The sequence below is a fragment of the Chlamydotis macqueenii genome, chromosome 14 (assembly GCF_036417535.1).
Source record: "Chlamydotis macqueenii isolate bChlMac1 chromosome 14, bChlMac1.mat, whole genome shotgun sequence".
NCBI classification, from domain to species: Eukaryota; Metazoa; Chordata; class Aves; order Otidiformes; family Otididae; genus Chlamydotis; species Chlamydotis macqueenii.
Genome location: NC_141569.1, coordinates 13,310,073 through 13,334,087, shown reverse-complemented (window position 1 = coordinate 13,334,087; position 24,015 = coordinate 13,310,073). Strand labels below are relative to the sequence as shown.

The window sequence follows — 24,015 nt, the reverse complement described above, 5'->3', positions numbered from 1 at the left end:
GTTATCGGGAGGCGGCGGTGGGCTCGGTGGCGGTGCCTGCATCCTGGCTAAGGGGACTGTCCTCGGTTTGACTTGGTGGCACCAGGACAGGCTGGCGGCAGGGGGAGGACCAGTACGTGCTGCTCTGTGGTTTGGCATTGCTTTGCTTCCAGTTTATCATCGCCTTCAGCTTGGAGGTGGAGGTGGCTCAGCTCACAATTCAGCAGGCTGATGTTTCCTTTGCACCAGCAAAATATTTGGGAAAGCAAACACAAAGCTGGCGAAGTTGGGTGGGAGTTACAGCCAGAGAGCCCAGCTCGCTGCAGGGCACAAGTGGAGAGGATGGGATGCTCAGAGCAGGCTGGAGCTCCGGGAGCCCCTGCACCATGGGTGCTGGGTGCACTGGGGAGGGGTAGGAAGGAAAGCATCAAGTTAGGATTCCCAGTGCCCTCGAAAATTGGGGAGAGATGTCAGAACTCTTGCACACAAAATAGCAAGAAGCTTTGAACTTTTCTTCTCTCTGTTTCTCAGTTCCCTAGCTATCTGAGGAGGAGAAGAGCACCCAGGTCCATACACACCGACACAGCGCACAGATCCCAGCGTGCTGCCCACCACCCAGCAGTGATGTAGCTGTGCGGTGGGTCAGGCTAGGATTTGAATGGCAAAGCTCAGGGCTTTGCTTTGACTGCAGAGGGGTAAAACAATATTTAAATAACTGCCAGCCACTGAAAGGAGCTGGAGTCCCGTGGGAAAAGAGACAATTTGCGGCTGAGCGTGGCTGATGGTTTTATCATGAACGTACAATCCGCAAAGGGAGCGAATGAAGCTGCTGGGAGCTGCCTCTGATTTAGTATTTCATAACTTTGGTGGTTGACTCCAAGCCTTTTAGCTGTTAATTATTCTTAGGCGCTCAGAGAAAAATATCCCAGCAGTTCCACCCATAAATCTTATTGATTCTCACCTTGAGTCTTTGGGAGCTTTTAGGGCACCTGCAGAAGCTGCCACCGCTCGAATTAATTGAGCTCGGCAGAGCAGCCTCTGGCTGGTGCCTCCCTGCACTTTAGGCACGGGGCAGAAAGATGTATGTCCCCAGCCAGCTCTGGCATAAGGTGCTGATGCCAGAGAAACACAGACTCCGGGGACTTGCAGCACAGTGCTAGCAGACTGCGTTTCTCCAAGGGAACCACACATCCCTGGCTGGGCTGAGCCAGGGGCTTCCAGGGCTGCGGTGGGCAGTCGGGACCTGGGAGGGATGCAGGACACCTCATCCGAAGTGTGGAGATGCATTTGAAAAAGGATGCTAGAGCGTTTGTACCTCATTTCTCTGTGTAAAAGCCTCTGAAATATTTTTGCTGAAATTTCTGCTGGCAGGGGCGTGGCATGGAGGGTAAATATCCATTAAAGAAAATATTGGTGGTCAATTTATGCCATGCTTTCATGAGCACCTGGAAACTGAGATGACTTAGGGGACATGTTAAGTGACCATGGGCCAATAGATCTACAGCAAAATATACAAGATGGGAAATTCTGGTCTAGAGAAGGTATTGCTTTCTATAGCAATGTCATGAATAACTAGGAAATAGGAGTGTTTTCAGAATTTTTCTTGAGCAGACAAGGTTATTTATTGGCTTTGGGAAAATCCCACAAGAACTATGGCCCTTAGATTAAAAACTTGTGATGATAAAAGCAGTGTCATTAGGTATTCCCCCTTCCAATCAATTTATTAAAAACATGCAAAAAATGCATAGCACCTTCAGATTTTTAATTATGGGATATTTATTCTCATTTAAACATAACTTCTTAACACCAGGAAAATCCGTGCAGTGTGCTCTCGACACTGAGAAGTGTTTTTCTGCATCACTTCCCAGCAGGCAGAAGATGGGTGGAAGGGGCGAGGGGCCAGCAGCTCTGCAGAGCCGATGGGAGCCCGTTTCCACCCCACGCGTGGCCTGAGTGGCCTCAGCAGCACGGTGCCACGCTGCAACATCAAACCGCCGAGCCCGAGCCCCTGGGCCGTGGAGTCCTGCTAAGTGAGAGCACTATTTAATGGAGATGTAATGGAACTCGTTAGTGTCTGCTGTTTTATTACACCGGCTGAAAATTACTTATTAGTGTGAATGCATTCACTCTTCACGCTGATTGTTCATATGCTTTGCTGGAAGGGTCCAAGTGCATTTATCTTGGAGCCAGGAGTATCTTCCACCTCTCTGCATCGCGTGGCTGGAGAAAGAAAAAGCCTACGGGATCACCCGCGGGCGCTCAGTGTGTTCTCGTCCCCTTGCTCCGTCAGGAGAAGCGGAGAGGCTGCGGCTCTGGCTGCACACTTTTGTGCATGGCCCCTCTCCCCAGAGCACGGGTGCGAGCTCCGGGGTTTTTAACCCTGAGCATGGAGAGGTTAAAGGCTGGGTTAAGGAAGGAGACACTGTGTGAGGTCTCTGCAGAAGCCTGCAGGAACGGGCACTTTCTTCCGGTTCTGAGCAAAAGCGGGTTGAAATGCCAGCACTTGGGGTAGTAGAATAAAAAAGTTTGGGGTATTATTTTAAAAACACTTGAGTCTTTTGTGATGGCCACAATGTGCCACTGATAGGTGTCTGCTGGGGTTGGGAGGCACCTGCCAGGGCAGGGTGACAGGGACTTGGCCCCACTCACTGGCCGGGCTGCAAACTGGGACTGGCATTTGGGCTTCCCCCTGGTGTGGGAGAGAACCTGATCCAGACTGAAATGGTTGGGTTAGAGTTTCCTGACAAGGATCCTTAGGGAAAGCTGGATATTTTTTGATGGGAAACTGTCAGGTTTTCTGAAATTGAAAATTCCCAGTTAGATCTTAGGGTTCTAACTGATGGCTCTGAGACCTGGGAATGGTTCTGCACCAGCGTGATGTTTTTATTACAGGAATGTGCCCTTTGAAAAGTTTTTCCCCGTGGAGAGCAGAGGTAGCCCTGCAGTTTGGTGGGTCACACTGCATTTGCAAGTCCCTCGGTAGCAGGAGGGCTGTGATACCCCTCCGGGGCAGCCGGGTTCGCTGGAGGCGGCACTGCGGGACTGCTGCAGGAACATCTGCTCAGCGTTGAGAGCATCGTCTCTGACAGCATTCCTGCCTGGCAGGATTCACAGAGCAGCAATGACTACATAAATAAGTCAAAGGACATGACTCAGGATAGGAAGTTTGGGCTTTTCTTGGCAAAATCCCCTTTCTTTATTGCAAAGTGTTAAAGGTGCCTGATCCTTAATTTTCTACTGCCCATGGGTAAAGTTTGGGCTTTACTTACCTCACCAGGGAACAGTATGATTGGCAGCGAGCAAGCTGGTCCAAAGGTGCTGGGGAGTGAGAAGATTCACTTTGGAAGCGCGTTTCTGGTTCAAGCTGACCATGAGGTCAGCACAGCCCCCTGATGCAGGGAAAAGAGATGTGAGCAAGAGCGCACGGCAGCCGCTGATGGGCATTTGGTCCTCGGGACCAGGCTGGAGCTGAAGTACAACTGTAGGAAACGCGTGCAGTGGGGATCCCCTGTCCCCAGTGCCTGGCAGGCTCTGCTACCTGCTGACGTAGCTGCTGTCATTGCAAGACCTGCGTTGCCTAGGTGGGCTCAGCTCTGGTTTTCACACTGCTGCTGAAGGGAATGAGGGTGGAAAAGATGTTTCTTTTTTCCATCCCTTTTTTTAATGTTAGTTATTTACAAACACAACTCACTCAGGAGAAAAATACTCCAGGTTTGGCCACAAATGCCCCAGGGGTATTGATACCTCCTTAAATACGAATCAGTTCAGAAACTGTTATCACAAAGCTGTTTGTTTAAAGTACACTAACTAAAAGGTTGAATGCATTGGTAGCTCTGTGTAAACTATCTGCCACCCTGCCGGCTTGGTGGCATCCCGCTTTGTGAGGACTACGGGGAAAATGCATTGGGCTGAAGGGCAACACCTCAACCTGCTCCCCTTCTGTCACAACATGGTGCTCGGGTGAACAGAGACAAAATTAGGCAAGTGGAACCTGAGAAAGGGGTTGTGTTACCACCCAAGAGGGTGGCGGAGCTGAGGGGTGTATCAGTCACGCCAGCTGCGTTGTGTTTCCCCCCACGCACACCCATTGCTCCAGGCCACTGAATGAAGGCTGTTCCCAAAGGTCAGGACCCCAGGTGAGGTTGCCAGCCTGGCAGAAACGAAACTGGGGATATTCAGGGCCAGGAGAGACCCAGGGGTGCCCGAAGAGGTTACCAGGCACCATGAAAGCAACATTAAACAGCCAGCATCAAAGCAACCAGGCATCTGTGATAAATATGCAAGCCACGGTTCAGTCAGGGAGAAATAAGTAAGCTGTTGTACACAGAGCAAGGGAGGTGGGGAGCTCCTGCCCAAATCACTGCTCAGTGGAGGAGTTTCCCCGGAGACTGCTTGGGGCTGGCACAGGGCTGGGAGGCAGAACCCAGACCCGCTTGGCACGGCCAGGGCAGGCGCAGGAACAGGTCTGGGGTGAGGGATGAGGGGGAGAAGAAGGCTTGGGGATGATGGTTAGGTGCTTTTGTTAAATTTGAGGAAAGCAGAACTGGATTCATTCCTGGTGAATTGTGCTGCAGAAATGTGGTGACTTCTTAGCTGCTTCTCAGCACTCCTCAGAGCTGAGGAGCAGAATATCCCAGTGCCATAGATGCTAGGCAGAGCAGGGGAAGATGGGTCTGGCAGAGGTGAGGACACTAAGGGAGTAGTGGGGTGGGCAGAGGTTGCTAGACACGGCTGGTGTGTTTGCACCAGCTGGAGATGGTGCACACTGAGCTTTCCTTCACGTGAAGGATGGGTGCTTGAGAGCTGAGCAGCCAGGGCAATTTCTCCCCGTGGTTGCACAGACACATCCCTTTCTCCTCCCTCGCCCATGCATTTATTTTCTAACATTTAAAACCCAGCCAAGGTTTGGCCTGGTTGGCCACCGAGTGAGCGTGGAGGGTGAGACTCACCCAGCTCCCTCCAGCCTGGCAGCCCTGCAGCCTCCTTCCCGCTCACATAGCAGGCAGAGTAGCATCCCGAAGGGACCAAGTGGCAGGAACACTGCACCCCGTCTGGGGGACAGGACAGGGACCCCGCTGGGCTGCACGTCCCCCGGCTGCGGCCACCTTCCTCAACCAGCAGTGGGCTGCACTCCCCACCCAAGGACCCCGCTTGGAGAGCGTGAAGGTGTTATTGCAATGCGGGTATCAGAGCATCCTGTCTGGGTATGAACTTCCTTTGGGGATTTTGCTGGCCAGATTCTTAACCGCGTTTGGGATGCGGTGCACAACCCCGAGGCTGTGGCACACGAGGGTGCTCTCTGAGCCAAAGGGTCAGGTATTGAGGGACACAGGGAGCTGAGATGGTCTCAGTGGAGCATCCCTAACAGCCTGGGACTCCCTTTGCGGCTCTGCCAGCCCCTCGACGCTGTTGCCTTTCTGAATGGAGTGCTGAGCTCGTGTTTGTCTCTCGCCTTCTAACAGTTCTGCTGTGAAATCAGCTTTTCATCCTTCTCCACACGCCGTCAGCTGGGAGCTGCATCTTCAGCGCCTTGTCACGCCGTCGGGTCTCCCGCGGGGTCAGCACAGATGTCTCACCAGGGCCACAGGACACGCCGGGGCTTCCGGATGAACCTTTCCGGGGAGAAGCGGGGCGGCGAGCTCGCTGTTGCAGAGGAAAAGGATGGGACAGGCTTGTTACGAATAAAAAAGAGCAAGGGACACAGTGAATTAGACGTGTCGTGCTAAGTGACACCGGTGGCGCAAGCTGCCTTTTGACTGTGTATGATTTGTGCGCGCTTACACACGGGGTTTGGACTCTCCGGCTGGCTGGCTGTAAGAATTGGGGCACAAATACTGAGGACGTTAGTGAGGATGATGAGTGGGCAACATCCCATCAGCTGGAGATCAATCCTATATTTTAACCTCCTCAAACAAAGGTCTGTGGGCTCTGCGGGGCTGAGGACAGAGGCGGGGGGTTCTCCATGACGGGGTTATTTTCCCGGGACACGCACCGAGTCCTTTCCCGCGCCTTCCACTGGAGACGAAACCACCCCGCTCCGTTATTCCCGGGCGCGGGTACCCGAGAGCATCCCCATCCCTCTGGTCCGGGTTGAAGCGCGCTGCAACAACCCCGCGGCAGCCGCTCCTCCCCGGTTCCCACGATCCCCCACCCCACTCGTGTTTCTGTAGCAGCGTGGCGCTGCCGGCTTAGGGGGCGGAACCCCGGAGCCCCCCGAGCCGGCGCAGGCCCGGTATGCAGCCCGGCGGCGGGGCTTGTCCCCAGTGCGGAGGGACCGGGAAGTGACCGGTACCCCCACCTCACTCGCGCGGCCCCTTTAAGCGCGCCCCCCCACCCCCGGCTCCGCCGCGCAGCCGGGCGTTGCATCAGGCACGTGCGCGCCGCCGGCCGGCCCGCGGGGGCGCGCCCCGCCCCGCCCCGCCCCTCCCCTCGCCGGCGGCGCGCACGGGCGGGCGGGCCGGCGCGGCGCGCGCCCCCGGGGCAGTCGCGTGGTCCCCGCGCGTCTCCATATTGCGGCGGCGGCGGTAACAGGGGGGAGGGGGGGGGGGGAAGCGGGAGGGTCAGCGGCGGGAGTTCCCCGGCTCAGGGGCAGGGCGCGCGGACGGCGGGGGCGGGGGGGGGCGGCCCGCGCAGATGGCGACGCAGGTGGAGGCGCTGCTGCCCGGCGCCCCGCTGCTGCCCGCCGAGGAGCGCGCCCTGGTGCTGAAACCGCCGCAGGACGGCGGCCGGGAGAAGGGCGAAGCGCCCATGGGCCCCGACGGTGGCCCCGCGGCTCCGCGGCCGCCCAACGCCAAGCAGCAGAAGGAGGAGAGCAACAACCAGGAGAAGGAGAGCCTGCTGAGGGCGGGCGGCGAGGCGGAGGACGGCAGCGAGGCGGGAGGAGCGGGGCGCCGGGAGTTCATCGAGGCCCCGCCGCCCAAGGTGAACCCCTGGATGAAGAACGCCCCCGCCGCCGCGCCGGCGGTGAACGGGCAGTCGCCTCCAGGTGGGTGCCAGGGGGGTCGGAGGGGCTGAGGAGGTGAGGGGGGAGTGGGTTGGTTGGTTGCGCCGCCGACCGCGCCCCGGCCGGCCGCGCCATGCGGCACGGCGTGGGGACGGTGCCGCGCCTGCGGCCTGCCGGGCAGCGGGGCCGCGGCCGGCGTGAGGGGAGCGCGGCGGGGAGCGGGGCTGACGTGGGGGGGCCGGGTGTGTTGGGGGGGTCGCTGGCAGTAGGAAGCGGCGGCGCCGTGCGTGGCCATGAGGCGGAGAGCGCGTGTGCGGGGGAGGGGAGCGCGGCCCGGCACGGGCAGCGGCCATGAGGCGGCGGTGGGAGGGGGACCGGGGGAGGGGGGGGGGGGGCGCTGAGGGCCCGGCGGCAGGGCCCGGGCGCGAGGAGGCCGAAGGCGCTCGGCATCGGCGCGAGGCGGCCGAAAGCGTTCGGCGGCCGGGCCCTCAGCGGGCACGCGGCGCTCCCCGCTTCCCCCCCCGCCCTCCGCTCCCAGCATTCCGCCGCAGCGCAGCGCAGGCAACGTGGTCGCTTCCCCGGGCGCCGCCAGCCCGCGGCTTCCCCCGGGACCGCGGCCCGGCCCCCGCCGCTCCCCGCCGCCCGGCCCCGCCGTGGGGTGAGGAGGGCCCTTTCCCGGCCTCCGGCCTGGCGCTGCCCACGTGTGCGGCGGCGGCGGCTCCGACTCCCCCGGCGCGCAGGCCACGCCGCCTTTCTCTGCCGACTCATGGCGGCGGCGGGGCCGGGGCCCCTGCACGGCTGTGCCCCTGCACGCTTGCAGCCACACACAGAGGTTGCCAGCAGCGGGGCATGCACGGCTTGAGGGGGGAGGTGTCCCCAAAAAGGGAGTCTCATGGAGAAGCAGAGGGGCAGCCTCCAGCGGTGGGGACCGGGCGACGCTGTCCGGATCGCGTTTGTAACCCGCTGCTGTCGTCAGCAAAGGCTGAAATTGCAGAGCACCATTTCCTCGGGAGCTGGAATGGGGGCTGCTTTTACCAGGAGGGCATCGCTCGCACCTGCTTCAAGTGGATCGTTACTAAGAGGAAAACACAGAAGTTTCCACTAAGCGTCTTGTTTGGGAAAGAATCGGGTTTTTTTCTTTTTTTTTCTTTTTTTTTTTTTTTTTTCTTTCCCAGCCTGCCTCTGTTAACTCTAAAATCACACTGCCAGATATGACATCAGATTCCCAGTTACTGTATGTGCTAGTGTTTTGCAAGAACTCTTACTGCCTAGTGTGATGATTCATCAGAGGTATTGATCTTTGGAAGATGGACAGCTCTGCAATTTCCACCTGGAAAACTGTCGTCTTAATGGGGAGTGTAGAGGAGAAGGTAATTGTGCCAGGTAAAAGTCCTTGTTCACATTGTTTGGTGGTTTGTCATTGTACGCACCTACATAAGCAAAGCCTAACGAAATCCAGGACAGCGTTGCTGTCTGCGTTTGCCTCTTGCGGTGTGACATAAAACTGGTCATGTTGCTCTTTTGTGTGAAAGCTGCTCTCCGTCACGCTGCCTTCTTGGGTGGCAGTGCCTAGAAGTAAACCAAAAGATGCAAGAGCGCGAGATTGAACGTTGCTGTTTGAGGCCTACATCTGAGGCACGTACAGATTCGTTACCAGGCCGGTCGCAAAGGTGGCTGACTCGTCAAAGTGAGCAGAGATGAGGCACTCTGCCCAGCACAAGGAGGGGGCCCTTGCAACTCCTGAGGTGATTTTTTGAGGCACAGAGTGTGTCAATAGCATGTCCACCATACGGTAGGGTAAGGGAGTAGTGCTGTGACGCTCAGGGTTTTCTTGGGCCTGGCACAATTGTCCCGGTGTTCCTGATGGTGTTTAAATAATGGAATTGGTTAGTGGTGTGTTTTGGGACGCTTGGCAGCAGCCCCTGGTTCCTGCAGTGACCCGAATGCTGCCACTTGGCTCTCCTCCCTGTGGCATTGTTTCTTTTGCTGCCTGTTATGAGCAGAAAAGAAGATGTGTAAAACAAACATGGCTGGCGAACTCCCACAGGCGGCAGGCTGGCAGCTGACCTTGCCTGGCGGCCCTTCGCCCAAGTACCTTCTCGTAGAGTTTGCAGGCTCCTGTCCTGCCTTTGCTGCTTTCGGTGGAGGTTTTCTTTTGGCAGATGCTTACAAAAAAAAGATCTGAAGCATGAGTTTGTGCAAAAGATGGTGCTGATGAGGTGATTTGTCATGTTCCAGTGACCTCCAGGAGACGGCCAAAGGAAAGCGACTCCTTTGTACACTTGAAGCGGATTGAGAGCTTTTAAACTCTGGAAAGTCACTGCTGGATGTTTTTGTTTTTTTTTTTTTCAGCAGAGCTTAGAAAATTATGGCTCGTGGTCCAGCAGTGTTCCCAGAGCAGTGCTTGTGTGCAGGAGATATTAAATGTTTCCAGCCCTGATCCTGCCGGAGGTAGTGAGGAGACCAAGGAGCCTAGTGAGGACTGCTCTGTGAAGATAAAGGAATCCCTCTATGACTTGTTTTACAGGCTTTGAAAGCCCTAATTTTTTATAATGATTGTATTAATTACAGGCCCGTAGAGCAGATTTAATGGACAAGACTTGCTCCTTAGGTATTCACCCATTCTGTAATGGTCTGTGTTGGAATTAGTGCTTATAAAAGTAAAGGCCTTGAGCTCTGGCCCGGAGAGAACAGAACCACCTTCAAGACCTTTGTGATTTTCTGCTGTCTGTGTCAGAATATGTATAGGAAAGAGCTTAACAAATCTGCCTCTGGTTGTTTTGAACTCTATAACGTGCTGCAGCTGGGAAAGTTGAATGCATTGGGGGCTGATGTGGGGACTGAAGAACAGTGTCCTTTTTTGATGGATTAGGATTTATCTTTGGAAGTGGGTGTCTTGCCTACCTGCTGCAGTGTTTTTACGCTCAAAGTTGGCAGTGAGGTCTGTAACAGTGTGTTTGAGTAAATGTTTCTGCTTTTTTAGGAAGGAGGACTATTGAAGCAAAGCCTCCCTTGCTTCTTAACCCCTCCTCCCAAAAGCACAGCGGTGTGGCAGTAAGTGGAGCAACCATTAGGTCGAGTCAGACAACAGCGATACTGCTGATGCTGTAAGCGGTGGCTGAGGCTCAGCTGGAGTGGCACGCCAGAGCGTTTTCCTGGAGTCTTGACAAGATGCACGTTGCATTTCTGTTCGTGTGTGTTTGAGAGTCAGGGTACAAGAAAGCAGAGGGGGTCCGTTGAGTCCCGAGATAACACACGGTCCCGTGTTATGTGGCAAGACTTCTGCTTGACGCTGCTTCCTGCTTGTGAGGGACACTGGCAGAGCTGGTGATGATGCCTCATTTTTACTCTCTAATGATCTAGTAGTGAGGTCTGTGTGACAGTCCCCTCGCTATGACACGTTCTCTTCTTATCATGTAAATAAATGCAGCCAGCAGCACGACTGCTGAAGGCATGATGGTAGTGTGTGTGTCTGCAGTAGTGAAGGAAACATTTTCTGCCAAAAACAGCTTTGCACTTTTGGCTGTGAACCAAATTAAAAGTATTTTCTCAAATTCTTCTATAGAGGAGAAGTGAGGTTTGCAGTTAAGACAGCCTGACCTTCTGGAACATGTTGTACTCCTCCGCTGTGCCCTGCACCAGAGCTGGTGCTGATGCAAGCATTGGTGCAGACAGGTGTTAACAGCACCCCGTTTTGAAAACCTGCTGGATTTATTTCAAGAAATGTTGCATCAAGGCACCTGGCGCTACTTAGTTTTTTAAGCCATTTACATCTTGGAAGTAAGAACACGCAGGTTTTAATGACTGGCACTACAATTGCCACGCTTTGCCCGCATTAACTTTTATGCCAGTTTTCATTCTCATTGCAAATGCTCATCCAGGAGAAAGCGTTGTGTTTCCTAGTGCAGATGCAGGAGGTGTTTTAATTTCTTGAGCAGTTTCTTGCTTGCCGTTTGGCGAATGCGCTGGGCGGATAAGCAGTACTTTCCAGAAGGCACACCTTAGCTGCCAGCAGCAAGCACCAGAGGTTAGCTGACTATTGTTCAGAGAGCGCGCGTATTACTTTATGCCAGAGCAGAGGCTGAGTTGGCTGCTGGTACTGAGGAGGAGGCAGGGGAAGCTTCATTAGCTTCTCACCCCTCGCCGACTAACTCCCCATAGGGCTTTCCTTGAAACCAGCCTCCGGTAGAGGAGATAAGATGCATGGGAAGCTTATTTTACCTTTAGTGTTTTTCTCCGTTCAGAGTGGATGCACGCATCTGCTTGCTTGGGTATCCAGCTCGGTGGTGCTGCACACGCCTATTTCCAAAGTGTTGGGCAATTCTCGCTCTGTCGTGGCATGTAATTGTGGAGCTCTCCTGGCTATTTGTTGCAACAGAGCTGCTATCGCAGCAGGAGTCCTCCCCCTCCTCCACTGCCCCAAGTTTCCTCTCTGAAATACTATTTTGTTCCGATCCCACAACTCACGTTTGAGTAACTCTTCCCGTCTTGTCGGGGAGGATGGGGGTAACTGGAACTCACTGCTCCAAAAAAACGTGAAGCTTGGTGTTTTCCCTCCCCCACATACCTTTGCCCTTCAGCTTTGTGCTGGACCTTTGCCCTGTTCTGCACTGTTTGTTTCGGGAAGGCTGGGGAATGCAGCGCAGCTCCTGAGAGCTGACTCACTGGCCCTGGTTGCTGGGCTTCAACGTTTGCTTCTGCCGCGACCTCCAGTTCCAGATTGCCAGGTTTGAGATGTCGCTGGGAGTTTCTCACCAGCCACCTCTTTACCTCCACAGCTCTTCCTTTAAGCTGTTTATTGCCTGTGGTGCTACAGAGGTTTCCATGGGGATTGGATCTGGAATCACCGAATTGGGCAGCAGAAGGACTTGGGTCAGATGTGAAGACAAATCAAGTGGAAAAAGCGGGGTGGGGAATGGGGGCATTGGGGCTGCAATTCTCTGCTCTCCCGTCCAAATTATGACACCTGATTCTTTCGCTGTGCTTGAATAGTGTGAAATTATCCTCAGGGGAATGCCAAATGCTGATTTGGATAGCGTTAGGTTGCTGTTTGCCTACTTGAAACTACTTTGTAATGAATCTCTGACAGCACCTCAGTGGTAATGCTTGTCTGGCTAAATAAGGAATGAGCCTTTTAGTAGAAAGCCATGCTGTCTAGACCAGGTTGGATGTTTTAATCCTTGCAGTTACTACGGGTGCAAACAGCAAGGGTTTAAAAAAAAAAAAAAAGAACTTAGTGAAAACTTAAATACATCTGAATAATGCCAGAGGATTGTGGCAGTTTTTTTGGTGGTGCGCCTCTCAGAGGAGCTCTGCTCCCATCTCGGTAACCAGGTAAACAGAGGTACGGTGGCCTTCCTGCAGATCTGGCAGATAACCGATAGGAGAGCTGGGAAGGCTTTTCACAGTGCTCTTACCGTAAGTCCAGTTGGGAGTGGTGAGCTTTGTTCATTCCCAACCACGATACGCATTTACATTACAGTTTTTAAAATGTTATTTATCCTCTGGTCGGTCATTTTGGCACTGGAACCTTTGCTGACTTCCTACCAAGGGCTTAAATCTCCACGCTGCTGGCTCTGTCAAATCCCTGGCTTGCTGTGCACACAGGGAGCTCAAAAGGAGTGGTGCAACCTTGGTGATACCTGCTGGGCTCTCTCATGGCGGTAATATCGTCTGGGTGGAGCTTTGTATGGGCAAGAAGTCATGTCCTGAGATTGGGTAAAGCTCTGGATACTCTGTGTGTGGTCTCTGGCACGGCCAGCTCTGCATTTGTCCCTTCCTTTGCTTGAGATTGGGGCTTCAGTTCTGAATTCATTCTGCAGGTCCAGGTCCTTGTTAGTCATCTCTGAGTGGTGTTGGGAGACTTTTCTCCTTGCATTGAAATAGCTGGCTGATATGAACATCTAGTAGCAAATGGTACAGCTGCATGACTGGAGCAGGTCAGAGGAGAGGTAAAAATAAGGCTTTGAAGAAGTTAAGGCAGTGCTGTGAGAACTTAAAGCGGCTACTTGTGTATTTAGGCAACAATAATTGGTGACCAGAACAAATGGGAACTGAATTTGGCCTTGAATAAATCAATTATCAGACTTCTTTGTCAGGAGAGTCCTGGGTCAGGGTCGGTCTGGATTGCTTGGCTGAAAGGAGAAGTGGGCGCGCACGTGGAGGTCCTGCAGCTGTGGAGTAAAAACTGGCATGAGGTATTTGGTGAAAGTAGGTTTGCTGATGGCAATTCTAATGCTGCACAAGATACATGGTTTTTTGGGAAGGGTTGTGGAAATAGTGGTCAAGTCAAGTGTCAACATGTTTCTAAACAAAGGCTCATCATGTAATTGCAGGTTCCCAGAAGATCCTCCTAACTGAACTTCCCTCTATCAGAGTATGCATTTGTGTTACAGTTTCAGGGGCTTCTGTGAGCAGACCTGGGTGGATTCCCTTCTCTGAGCAATTTGGCTCATGATATGTTGTAGCTCTGCTAGTTTCAGTATTGCACTGGGCTGCCAGTGCTGGTAGAGCTGCCAGAGGCCCAGCTTCGGTGTGACACTAGCTGTGGATTTTGCCACAATCAAGAGCTCTTCCTGCAGCATTAAAGCTGTGTGTGCTGGAGGGATCTTCTGCTGTGACACGCAAGGAGAGGGAGGAAGGGCTGTGAACTGGCTGATCTAATGCCTGCATTATCGGAGGTTTACCTTCAGTGTCCTTCTGGAGCAAAGCTGACTTAAGAGCAGCAGCTTGCCTCTACACTTCCATGTGTTGCAGCACTGTAGGGGAACGTACAACTGCTTTCAGTACTCTGCGGTGGTGGTGCTTTTATTTGTGTTTTTTTGGTTTTGAGTCATCCTGTTCCTTTACATGGTCACAGGTCGGAAGAATTGGTAGCGATCTCTGTGGCAGATAGCTTGGGGCTGACCGTGTGTGGGAGGTGACCGTGGTGGCCCTGGCTGGGTTGGATGCTCTGCCACAACGGGTCAGGTGGAAGGCTCAGTTTGCTTTAGAAATGGCCAATGGAGGTGGCTATTGCTGTGACTTAGGTCTGTCAGTGCCACTCGGTCTGCTTCTGGTGACACTCAGAGATGACACAGGCACGCTTTCTTTGCTTGATCTAAGAAGTGGCACTCCAGTTCCTTCTGGAGCGCGCGTGGCACGCACCAACGTGCTGACGGGCGCAGCTTGCCCTGACCTGCGCTCTTGGGGAAGCGTGTTCGCTTCCTGCCGGGCACCCCTTGAAGTGGCTGGAAACAGGTCTGCAACCTGCTGCTTTAGCAGGCGGAGCTGGCCCGTGACCTGGCCACATGCCCGCAGGCGCCTCTCTCCACTCCTGACTTGCTCCCCAAAGTGGCCCTGGCCTCTGACGGGGCCCAGAAGAGACATCGCTGCCCCAGGAGGAAGGTGGTGGAGGAGAACCATCTCTGGTGCTCCACAGTGTTACTTGCTTGGTCTCTGGCAGGCTCTGCAGAGATCCCTTGGTGATGGTGAGAGCAATAGCCAGGGGGGCACTGGGGAGAAATGAGGGGCTCGGATGGGGCGCTTGTGAACCTCACGTGTCCTTGACACACGAGCCAGAGTGAAACTGTGATTGGAAAGCTGGGCGGAAATGTGCTGTGTGTCCTTCCTGCTGAGCGCCGGTGCAGCCGGAGGGGCTGTCTAAGAGGGAGCCCGGTGCTGCTCTGCTCTTCCCTGCCCAGGTATGGGGGTGCAGCCCCGAAAGCTGGAGGGGTGGTGGGAGGAAGCAGAGTCCGTCCCGAGCACACTGCTGAGCATGTTTTTCCAGCTGAGCGGCGGCGTGTGCTGCGCTCCTGCAGAGTGACTCTGCAGTCTGCAGGGCATGGCTGCGCGCTGGAAGGGATCTGCTGGCGAGAGGGAGGGTGCAGGGGGCTGCTTATCTCTTCTCTTCTTTTCCTGGTAGTCATTTGACTTTTTTTGACTCAGCTGCTGGATGCATGTGTTGGAGAGAACAGAGGGTTTTCAGGGCTAGATAAGTTTTTTTAAGAAGTCTGAAACGCTGAGAAAGGAGGTGAGTTTTTCCTGACTAAATATGTGGGGAAACAAGTATGAAATTGGAAAAGCCACAAAAATGAGGAAAGGGTAGAGTTTTGTTGATGGGAAAGTAAGAGAAAAGGTGTGTAGGGAGATTGGTGTCTTACCTGCCTGGTAACTCGGAGGTGCTGCCAGAAGGTGGGTACGTTGCTAAATACTTAGCACTGTCTCTAAGCAGATTGTTTGATATATATTCAGCCTTCACACTAATTTCAATCTGCTTTTTTTTTTTTTTTTTTTTTCTTTATAACTGTGTTTTTGAAAGCTTCTGGTCAGTGATGCAAATGAGTGATTACTAATTTACCAAACGTTAGTTACCACACTATCTGGTTTGCGCACTTATGGATGATGAAGCTAGCAATGGCATGAAATAGCAAGAACTTACGGTAACAAGCAACACTCAAATGTTTGATAAGCCAACATTCACTTCACTTCAAACTACAGGATATTAATTTATTCAAATTCTCCAGAGTTGGATCTTCCTTTTTTTTTGTGTGTTAAAGGTTGCAAAATAAGCCCTGAGTTTATTCCTGCCAGATACTTAGGATTGTCACTGCGATTTATGCCTTAGCTCTTAGAAATAGTCACAAAGTCAGCATAGCTGAGGAGCAGTATCTGTTTATGTCAGCTCTCCCAGCCTCACAGAGCAGGCCTACTGAAAAGAAAGACTAGACCGTAATAACAAATAGCAACGCTCTTGGTCTCGTCTATCACAAAAAGAGATATTTAAAGGAGTGACTGAAGCACTTCACCCTACCTGTGTGCCTCCGCACGGGCTCGCGTTGGCAAGTCAGCTACAAGGCTGCGTAAAGGGAAAAACACAGTAAAGAATTAAGTGTGTGTATAGAGTGACAGTGGTATGTGTGATGCTGAGAAATTATGTGACTGTAGCAGCAGATACTGAAATGTGGATAAATTCATCCCAAAAATGTTGTTGGAGGTTTTACTCTGACTGAAACAGAAGTGATAGGATATTTATGCACAAGATCCCACTCTACAAGACAGAAAAGCGAATCATGGATGTGTCTCCACCATGTGCTCAGATGACAAAGCATGAGACTGTGCTGCTTGTAATCACGTTAAATTTCACTTCCCAACTCCCAGCTAAACCCTGAGAGCTTGGGGGAATACCTAATATGATCTAAAGCATCTTCTGAGTGCTCAGAAATCCTCTGCCACTGCAAAGGGTCTTTCACTGAGCTGAAAGAAACGGGGGGGTGATTTATTTTGGCTTCCCAATCTCAGGTAAACTCTTCTAGCTCCCCTTTTTTTTTTTTTTTTTTTTTTTTTTTTTTTCTCCAGAGAATGACAGAAGTGACCTGCACACTATACAGGGAGGAATTTGCTATAAGTGTCTCATGTTTTTAAAATATGAAATTAAACCTGTAAGTACAACTGTGAAGATGATTTGGAGGAGACGTGGTAGATTACAGGCAGACAAGCCTCTTAACTTCAGTTGGAGGTGAAATTTGAGTTGATCTAATTAAGAGCAGAGAAGTGGAACCAAGCAAGGATGAAGTTTGGAAGGTGATGGAAAAGCTGTGCGTTTGATTAAAACCAACCAGATAGCCTGAACCGGAGGCAGGGAACATCTCAGATAGACTGTGAGTCTGATGATTTCTGATTCGGTTAAGAGATTTAATTATGTTGTCTTCACTGTGCTGCCTTCTGTATGCTACAGACCCCTTGCTTGGCCCTCTTCCTGCAGCTCTAAGGTGGAGAGAGCCTTGCAATTTGCAGTTGCTGGGGTTTTCACAGGGATTTATGGCATCTTTGCCTAATGTTATGGGGCATACCCATTATACTGGGACTTTTGGGGAGGTGAGGGGGATCCTTGTTCATGGAGAGGCTGGATTTCTGGCTGCAGTAATGGATTCTTCTCTGTAGGGAGAAGGATCACTTACTTGCTGCTTATTGAGCTCTCCTTAGGCAAAGCTTTGGTGTGGTGTCCGAGACTGCCTGCCCTTGATGTGCATGCAGAAAAGTGTGTTGCAGAGCAGTGTGCAATAACCCTGTCAGAGGGAAACCCTATCCTGTTAGTTTTGCTTGATTGTGCCTGGAATTTTACTACCTGTTCAACAACCAGTAGCTTAAAGAACAATTTGGAGAGAGTGACTGTGGTCATGGGGCCCAGACTCCTGCAGGGTCAGTCTTTTGAAAGGTGGGAGACTTCCATCACTTCAGGCTTACTGGTGATTAAAGGATGTGAGGCAGAGAGCTGGGTCACCAACTGCTTCACGGGAACAGTAATCAGGCACCTTTAAGGTGCCTTGTGCTTTCTTTGTAGCTTTTCGTCGAGTGTGTGACTAGAAGAGTTAGGACTTGTGCTTGGAGCGGCAGTGCTTTGCTGCTTCTCCATTTTGGAGATGAGGGGAGAAGGGGTTAATGGGAGAGAACACCCAGTGTTTGTTCTCTCCAGTGCAAGCACTGATAAGTGGATGAGAGGAAAAAACAGCCATGACCTTACAGTTATTCCTTGTGTGCCTGTGCATATGCAAGTGTTGGATTTGCAGGACTGTCTGTTTGGAGAGCTTTTGTTTTTTTCTGGTCAGGCTGACCAGATGCATTCCCCAGAACCCTGCTGGCATCTCTGGTGCTCGGAGAAGAGACCTGGACCCTCTTCCAAGCAGATCTGTGGAAGGTGCTTTCGCCGGGCACACCGCTGGTCCCACTGGTGAGCCTGTGTTCAGCCAGTCACAGCCCTGCTTGGTCAGCAGTGCTTCGCTTCTGTCCGGAAGAGACTGAATGTCAGCATTAAGGTACTAATCTGGTGCAGTGTGTGGTGTGGAGTTAAAGCTAGAGACCTATCTCGGGCAGATAATGCTCTGATTTTGGAGTAGGTGATTTTTTTCCCAAGGGTATTCTTGTTGCAACTTGATGATGCTGGAAGTCTTCATCCCTTTTCAAGTACATGAAGTTAGCCAGGGCCCTGCAGCTGAGCTTCACCAAAACCAGAGTCGTCTATACACTGAAAACCCATTTTAAGGATTTGTTTCCACCTGGTTTGTGGGAAATCGATGTCAGAGCTCACACTGGCTGCAGCTCTTCAGCCAGTGTGGGTGATGGGGGTGTCTTGAGAAGGAGCCAAGCCTCTCCTCTGTATGAAGAACAGGAAACCAATTACTGGGGTCCGGTGGTCTAGATACCCTTGCAGAGAAACAAATTTAGAAGCTGATAAATGTCTCTGTAGCTTTTAATCTTTTTCTTGCACAGACCTTATTGGTGTCTTAGGACCTAACCAGCATCAGGTTAGAGTTGATCATCTGGCTTGGATCTTTTACCTATCTCAAGCTTCAGATCCTCTTTGAGGGGGTAAAGATACTCATTATAGTAGCCAAGCGTTGTTAAGAGGCCTGGGAGGTGTTTGCCCGGATGTGGCAGCTGGGCAGGGTTGGGAAGATCTGGGTGGTTGGGAGCTGGACCCTCCCCAAGCAGGCTCTGCAGGTAACAAAGGAGGGGAGCAGGAAGCAAGCAGGATCTCAGGAGGGGCGTAATTGGTCATGCTAATCTTTGGATTTGGGGTTTCTTGCTTTGCTACTTTTTCCTAGTAGACCTCACCCCCTTCTAAACTGAACTTTGCTTTGAAGAGGCCTGTAACTGTCTCTGGAACTTGTGCAGGCACTGCCTTGGCCTCTGAGGGGGAGGCAAGTCATAGAGATTTTAGCTAAAAAGTTGCCTGGGGATGGAAAAGAGATTCAAGCAGTACTGGTCTCTTTGCAGCTGACGCTGGACTATGTAATTTGGACCTTTTCCCTGCATGTGCTGTTTGTACTGGCAGGATTGCTCTTGCAGCCAGAGGAGCAGAACAGAATTGTCCCTGCCAAGCAGCAGGTCGGGTTAGGAGGAGAGATCCCCAGCGATCCTGCTATCCACCAGCGCTTCCCTTCCCCATCCCTCTCATGGGCAGCCAGTGCAGCCCTGCAGCTTTCCAGCTTTTGCGACCAAGTTCTGTTCACATCTCTGCTGCCAAGTCCCCACATGACCTTGGAGAGGTCATTTTTCTGCTGACGTCCAAGGCTTTTGTCTGCAAAACGTGGAGGATGATTTAGTTACAACTTCACGGGTCGAAAGCCAGAACAAATCAGCTGATGTCTTCCCGTAGCAGTGGCAGTGTGGATGGGCCTTGTGTCCCTCTGGGAGCGGCCCAGGAGCCTGCTTTCATGTATGCTTGTACCCGAGCAGCTCTCGCTCAGCACAGTCAGTGGGCTTTGGTGGCAGGCAGGTGACAACGCACACCGAGGTTGTTTGCCCCCCAGTTTTGGGGGGCGGTGGCGTGCAGGAAGCTGGTGCTCAGGCTGCAGCCCTGCTGCCCCTCTCGGCAGTTGTGGCTGTGGGTTGCTGTAATAACGAGTCAGCGTTTCTCTTGCATCAGGGCTAATGAGCTGCTCTTCAGCCGCTGCCTCCCGGGCCTTGCCGGGAAGAAGCAGCGTCTGTGGTGGACGAGGAGTGCTGGTGGCAGGAGGGCTGGGCACAGGGAGCAGGTGGCGGAGGTCCCTTCTTGTCTGTAGCTCCTGAGCAGGGAGAAGACAGGCTTCCTGTGAGGGTGTTTGGATTTGGTACTGAAGTGTGGCTGGTAGAGGACCTGGTTGGCAGCATGCTTCTGCAGTGAGTGGAGGAGCAGTGGAGGGGAGATGTAGGTTTGTAAATGGGGTAGCCTTTCTGGACCTGTCCCAGATACCTGAATAGCAGCAGTGGCAAGATAGCCCCTTAGGAGGGGGTATGTGTGTGGATACATCAGCTTTTCTCTTTAAATGCCCCATTTTAGCATATGATTTCCTCCTGCATATAAAAATACCATCAGGCAAAAATTGGGATCCTGTATCCACCCCCTAGCACCACCTAAAATAAGGATGACTGCCCTCAATTTAGTTACGTCTCCTGGGCTTTTTGTGCAGCAGCTGTTGGTACTGGTGTTCAGAGCAAGCACCTCTGTACCACGCTTGTGTGGGTGTCCTGAAAGGGATGCTGCGTGCCCATCCTAAAATCCTGCTGGCTGCAGCCTGCACCCTTGACCTCCTCCTCCTCCTCGCTCCGTCCTTCTTTTCACTTGCTGATAACAGGGAGATTTGTGAAACATGTTATGCGCTGAGATGTTATGGGCTGTATGGATAACGCACAGGGCTGAGTAGGATGGTGAAGAGCTTCAGAAATACCTGGCTCAGCAGAGACTGACACTGTAACGCAGAGATCACTGCTGCCTGCAGTGATCATAATCCCTCTTCATACACCAGTTCTGTCTGATTTTGGGTTCACGCTGCGAAACAAAGTGTCTGTGTGCAAGAAGGGGAAGGAAATGTGAGACCATGGGGCCCAAGTTTCATGGGTCTTCTTTGCTTACATCACAATGTTTTTACTTCTTGCTCCTTCCCATTTGGCTGCCTCGGGGCTGGTTTATATCGACGGAGGATGGTAGACTGGATTTGGCTGGGAGGTGTGGTGCGGGCAGGGGCAGGGCTGTCTGGCTTCCACATGGGCAGTGCCTGCTGCTGGGCGGGTGGCCGATCAGATGGTGGAGAGCTGCTGCGGAGCATCGTCCTCTTCAGCATCTGGCCTATCCGTCAGGATACCCGGCATCAGGGTGCCTTGGGTGGAAGCTCATGGGAAGGCGATGCGTGTGTTGGGAGGAATCGGTGGGGCTGGTTTGCTGGCTGCGGCTTTCCATGTTGGGCCTTTGCTTGAGCAAAATCCCAGCCTGTTCTCTGTGCCTGGGTCCTTCATGTTTGATTTTAACCTTTGGAGCACTGGGAAGGGAGCTGACCTGGACAGGCAGCTTCAGTCCTGCAGTGTGCTAGATGGGCTCCTTGGAGAGCAGCCCTAGGGGTTTATCTTTGCCCTGCCAGCCACGCGTGTTTCTGCCTCCTCCCCACCGTGGCTTTCTTGGGAAAAGAAAGTGCTGCCTGATTTAGAGTTCTCCTGGGCACTGCAGGTGCTGCCCTTAATTGGCACGCTAATTTCTAATCTAGTAACTTGTGCTTGCAAGGGAAGAAGGTGTCCCAAAGGGTCGTTGTGCCTCGTGGTCCCTGACCAGCCCTGCCTCATATGTGTCCTCCCAGCAACTCTATTTTTCAGAAGAGCAAGTCCTGCAGACTGATTGCTCTGTGCTTGTTCTCAGCAGTTAGAATGGGCCTACGAGCCCAACACTCTGGGTCTCTGCTCTGAAGAGCTTGGAGTCAAATCGGCTTTAATCGTAAGTGTGATGAGTTGGACAGACTCAGACTCTCCCAGACAAGAGGGCTGAGGGCTGGAAGCAAGTGTCCTCCCTCGACAGGAGTTGCACTGGCAAAGCTCTCGAGGTGAGTGTAAACACTGTCTGCCCCTGGCCATCATGTGTGGTCCTTGCTTTCTACTGACCTAAGGCACTGAGGAGTTTCCACAGCTTTCCTAGCAAATGCGGTGGCAAACTGCTGTCGAGTTGTTGTGGTTTCTAGAAGGGGGTGGCCTGGACCTCTTGTGGATGACGGCTGGTTGTGCAGATGGCTGGCCAAGGTGCGGCGTGCATTTGACAACGAGTTGGTTGCACAGCCTAGCAGGAATGCAAACTGGAGAACCGCACCTGGCAGGGGCATAGGAAGGAGAATGGTTACCAAGGCCTCTAGTTCTTGTCTGGCACAAAGGAATTCCTTTTCTCAGCCATTGCAGTATTATTACTAATTAAACTTTGGGTTTGGTAAGAGCCATTACAGTTAGCTCATCTGAACAGATAGGATATTTGTTAGCCAGCGCTTCTACCCTGTTCCTCTGTAGGGAAGTTGTCTGGGAGTTGCCCAAGTAGGAAAATGCAGAAATTGCCTCTTGTTTGGGATAATTGCATCTTGTTAGATGAAGTACAGGGTGTTTCTACTCACTGTTGTAGGAGCCTGACCTTGTTGGCAACCGTCATGGAAACAAAAGATGTTTAGATGCACCTAGGTGGTGTGCTGGTAGAGGGTTGCAGTAGAACATGCAGTCTGCAAAGGACCCAGACTAGTGCTTGGAGGATTTTCTGAATATATTGTTTTTTCCCTGAGATCATACCTTCAGCGTGGCCACAGACCATAATTCTGGGTAATGGCAGAGGGGATTTTGAATTTTTTTTTTCTTTGCTTTTGCTGCTCCTATGTGGGATGAAAGCATCCCTGCCTGAGGATGCCTTGGAACACCATGCACTGTCAAAGGCAGAGAAATAGGAGCTCTTTGGTAGATGCGTGTTTTTGCTGTTTCTGCATTGGTTGAGCCCAGGCCAGAGATCATTGCTCTATCCAAGGGGGTGGTCCTTGCTGCAATTTTTGTGACTTTTCAGCTGAATGTGTGTTTTGGGCAGCTGATAAGCAGGAGCCAGGGGCCTGCCCCTGTCCTAGGAGGACCTTGGCTTGCTGGCAGCTTCCCTTCCCCCTCTTAGAAGTTGTTCCTTAAAGAAAACATAGCGTGTTGCTCTCTCAAAAGTACTGTTTTCATAGCTTCTTGGGGAGCATTTATCAACAGGGTTTCTCCATGTGTGCTGTTCCGAGTGCTCCTGAAGAGAACGAATCTTTCATCTGATCCTTCCCAGCTACTTCAGTGTATGCTTTCCTCCCAGCAATAAAGAGGGTCTGTCTGGAGAAGGGCCTGTACTTCTAACTGGAAAGAGCTTGGAGGGTGGGAAGGTTGAGTAATCTGTTTCACTCTCCAGTCTGCAGCAGCTCTGCGCAGCAGACTGTGCTGGCAGCGCCATCTGAGATGGGAAGGCGTAGGCATTCCCATGTAGTGATGCATGATGTGCCAAGGCACCAGGCACCCGTTTAGGTGATGGGTGCATGCTTCTGGCTGCCCATTCTCTGGTATAGGGGCTGTTTTGGAGCCAAGTGTAGCTGTTGATGTCCCTTGTGGCTATGAAAACCAAGAACCATCAGGAAAATGCTCATTTTCCTTTTTGCTTTGGCTACCACCTGCACTCCCTGGCTGGTCACTGTGTTAAATGTCCTCTGTGCAGGTTTCCATTTGATAATGTTGTCCAGGGGGAGCGTGGGGGTGCCACTGACTAGCTTGTTGTGGGGAGCTTTGTACATCTCATGAGCTTTTTATTCCTCACCACGGTCTGTTAGAAGCCACTGTAGAAGGTTATTTATGAGAGCAATACGTTTTGGTAAACACTGTCTCCTTCAAAATCTTTCTCGCAACAAGTGGTTGAATTGAGGTGGGTTCCAAGCTGGATTGATGTTTAACTTGGGATACTAAGAAAATACTTCCTCTGTTTAGCTAAAGCAAACAAATCGAGAGGAGGGACCTTTTAAATATGATTTGCACTCCAGCTGCAACCAATACTGATTGGTTTTTTCTCTTTTTTTTTTCTCTTTTACAGATATATTTCCAACTGACAGCCAGTCTGGTATGTATTAATTAAAAATGGAGCTCTTCAAACCTCCCTCTGCCATGCCTTCCCTGCACTTCTCTTTCTGCGTAGTCAGCGCTAACCAGATTTACAAGACTGCTACAGGAATATGCAGCAGACATGAATTTAAACAAAACCAACTCCAAAAGCTCAAATCGAAAAAACTCTTCCAAAAAAAAAACAAACGAAAAAGCCCCTCCGATATTTGGCCATTTCTGCATGGCAGCGGCATGTTTTATGCTTTCATGTAGCAATGACTCCAACTGCTGGAAGGTTACTTTCCTCCCATATATTGTAGCACGGCAAATTTGGATGTCCAGGGTGAAAGAATTTGAGAGCTGTAGGTCTTGATCATCACACGTAATTGAAAACATTGACCTGTCAAGATGCAAATGTAATTCAGAATTGTTGCTGTTTGTGTGTTAGTTGTATGCAGCTTGATGTGTCTGTGAACCTGAAGATGTATATTTGAATTTGCAATACTCAGAAAAGATGCAGACTTACCCTTTGGCTTGTTTAGTCTGTGTGTTGCTGCTGAGTATCACGAAGATGCATACTGCGTTGCCATCAGTGCAAAACCAGTGAAAGCTTCCTGGCCCCAGTAGTACGTGCAGATGGAATCCTGCAGAAATTGATTGGGGTCCTAGGGAGGGAAGGGAGCTACCCTGGACGTATGTCCCAAATCGGGAAGGAGATGTGGTTTTTTAAAAGC

General features: G+C 51.9%; 1 protein-coding gene across 3 annotated transcripts in view; it reads left to right on the top strand.

The window, feature by feature from the left end:
• The first annotated feature begins 6,578 nt into the window (after positions 1-6,578).
• LARP1 (La ribonucleoprotein 1, translational regulator) overlaps positions 6,579-24,015 on the top strand; it is a 42,669-nt gene continuing 25,232 nt past the window's right edge. Inside the window, exons 1-3 of one of the 3 annotated variants that reach the window (XM_086759122.1) lie at positions 6,830-6,964; positions 8,098-8,305; positions 23,274-23,300. In XM_086759122.1, coding sequence (XP_086615248.1) covers positions 8,230-8,305; positions 23,274-23,300 — 103 coding nt within the window. In that variant the 5' untranslated portion in view covers positions 6,830-6,964; positions 8,098-8,229. Of the gene's footprint in view, positions 6,965-8,097; positions 8,306-23,273; positions 23,301-24,015 lie in introns of all 3 variants that reach the window. The other 2 variants (XM_086759121.1, XM_086759119.1) reach the window with 2 other exon arrangements.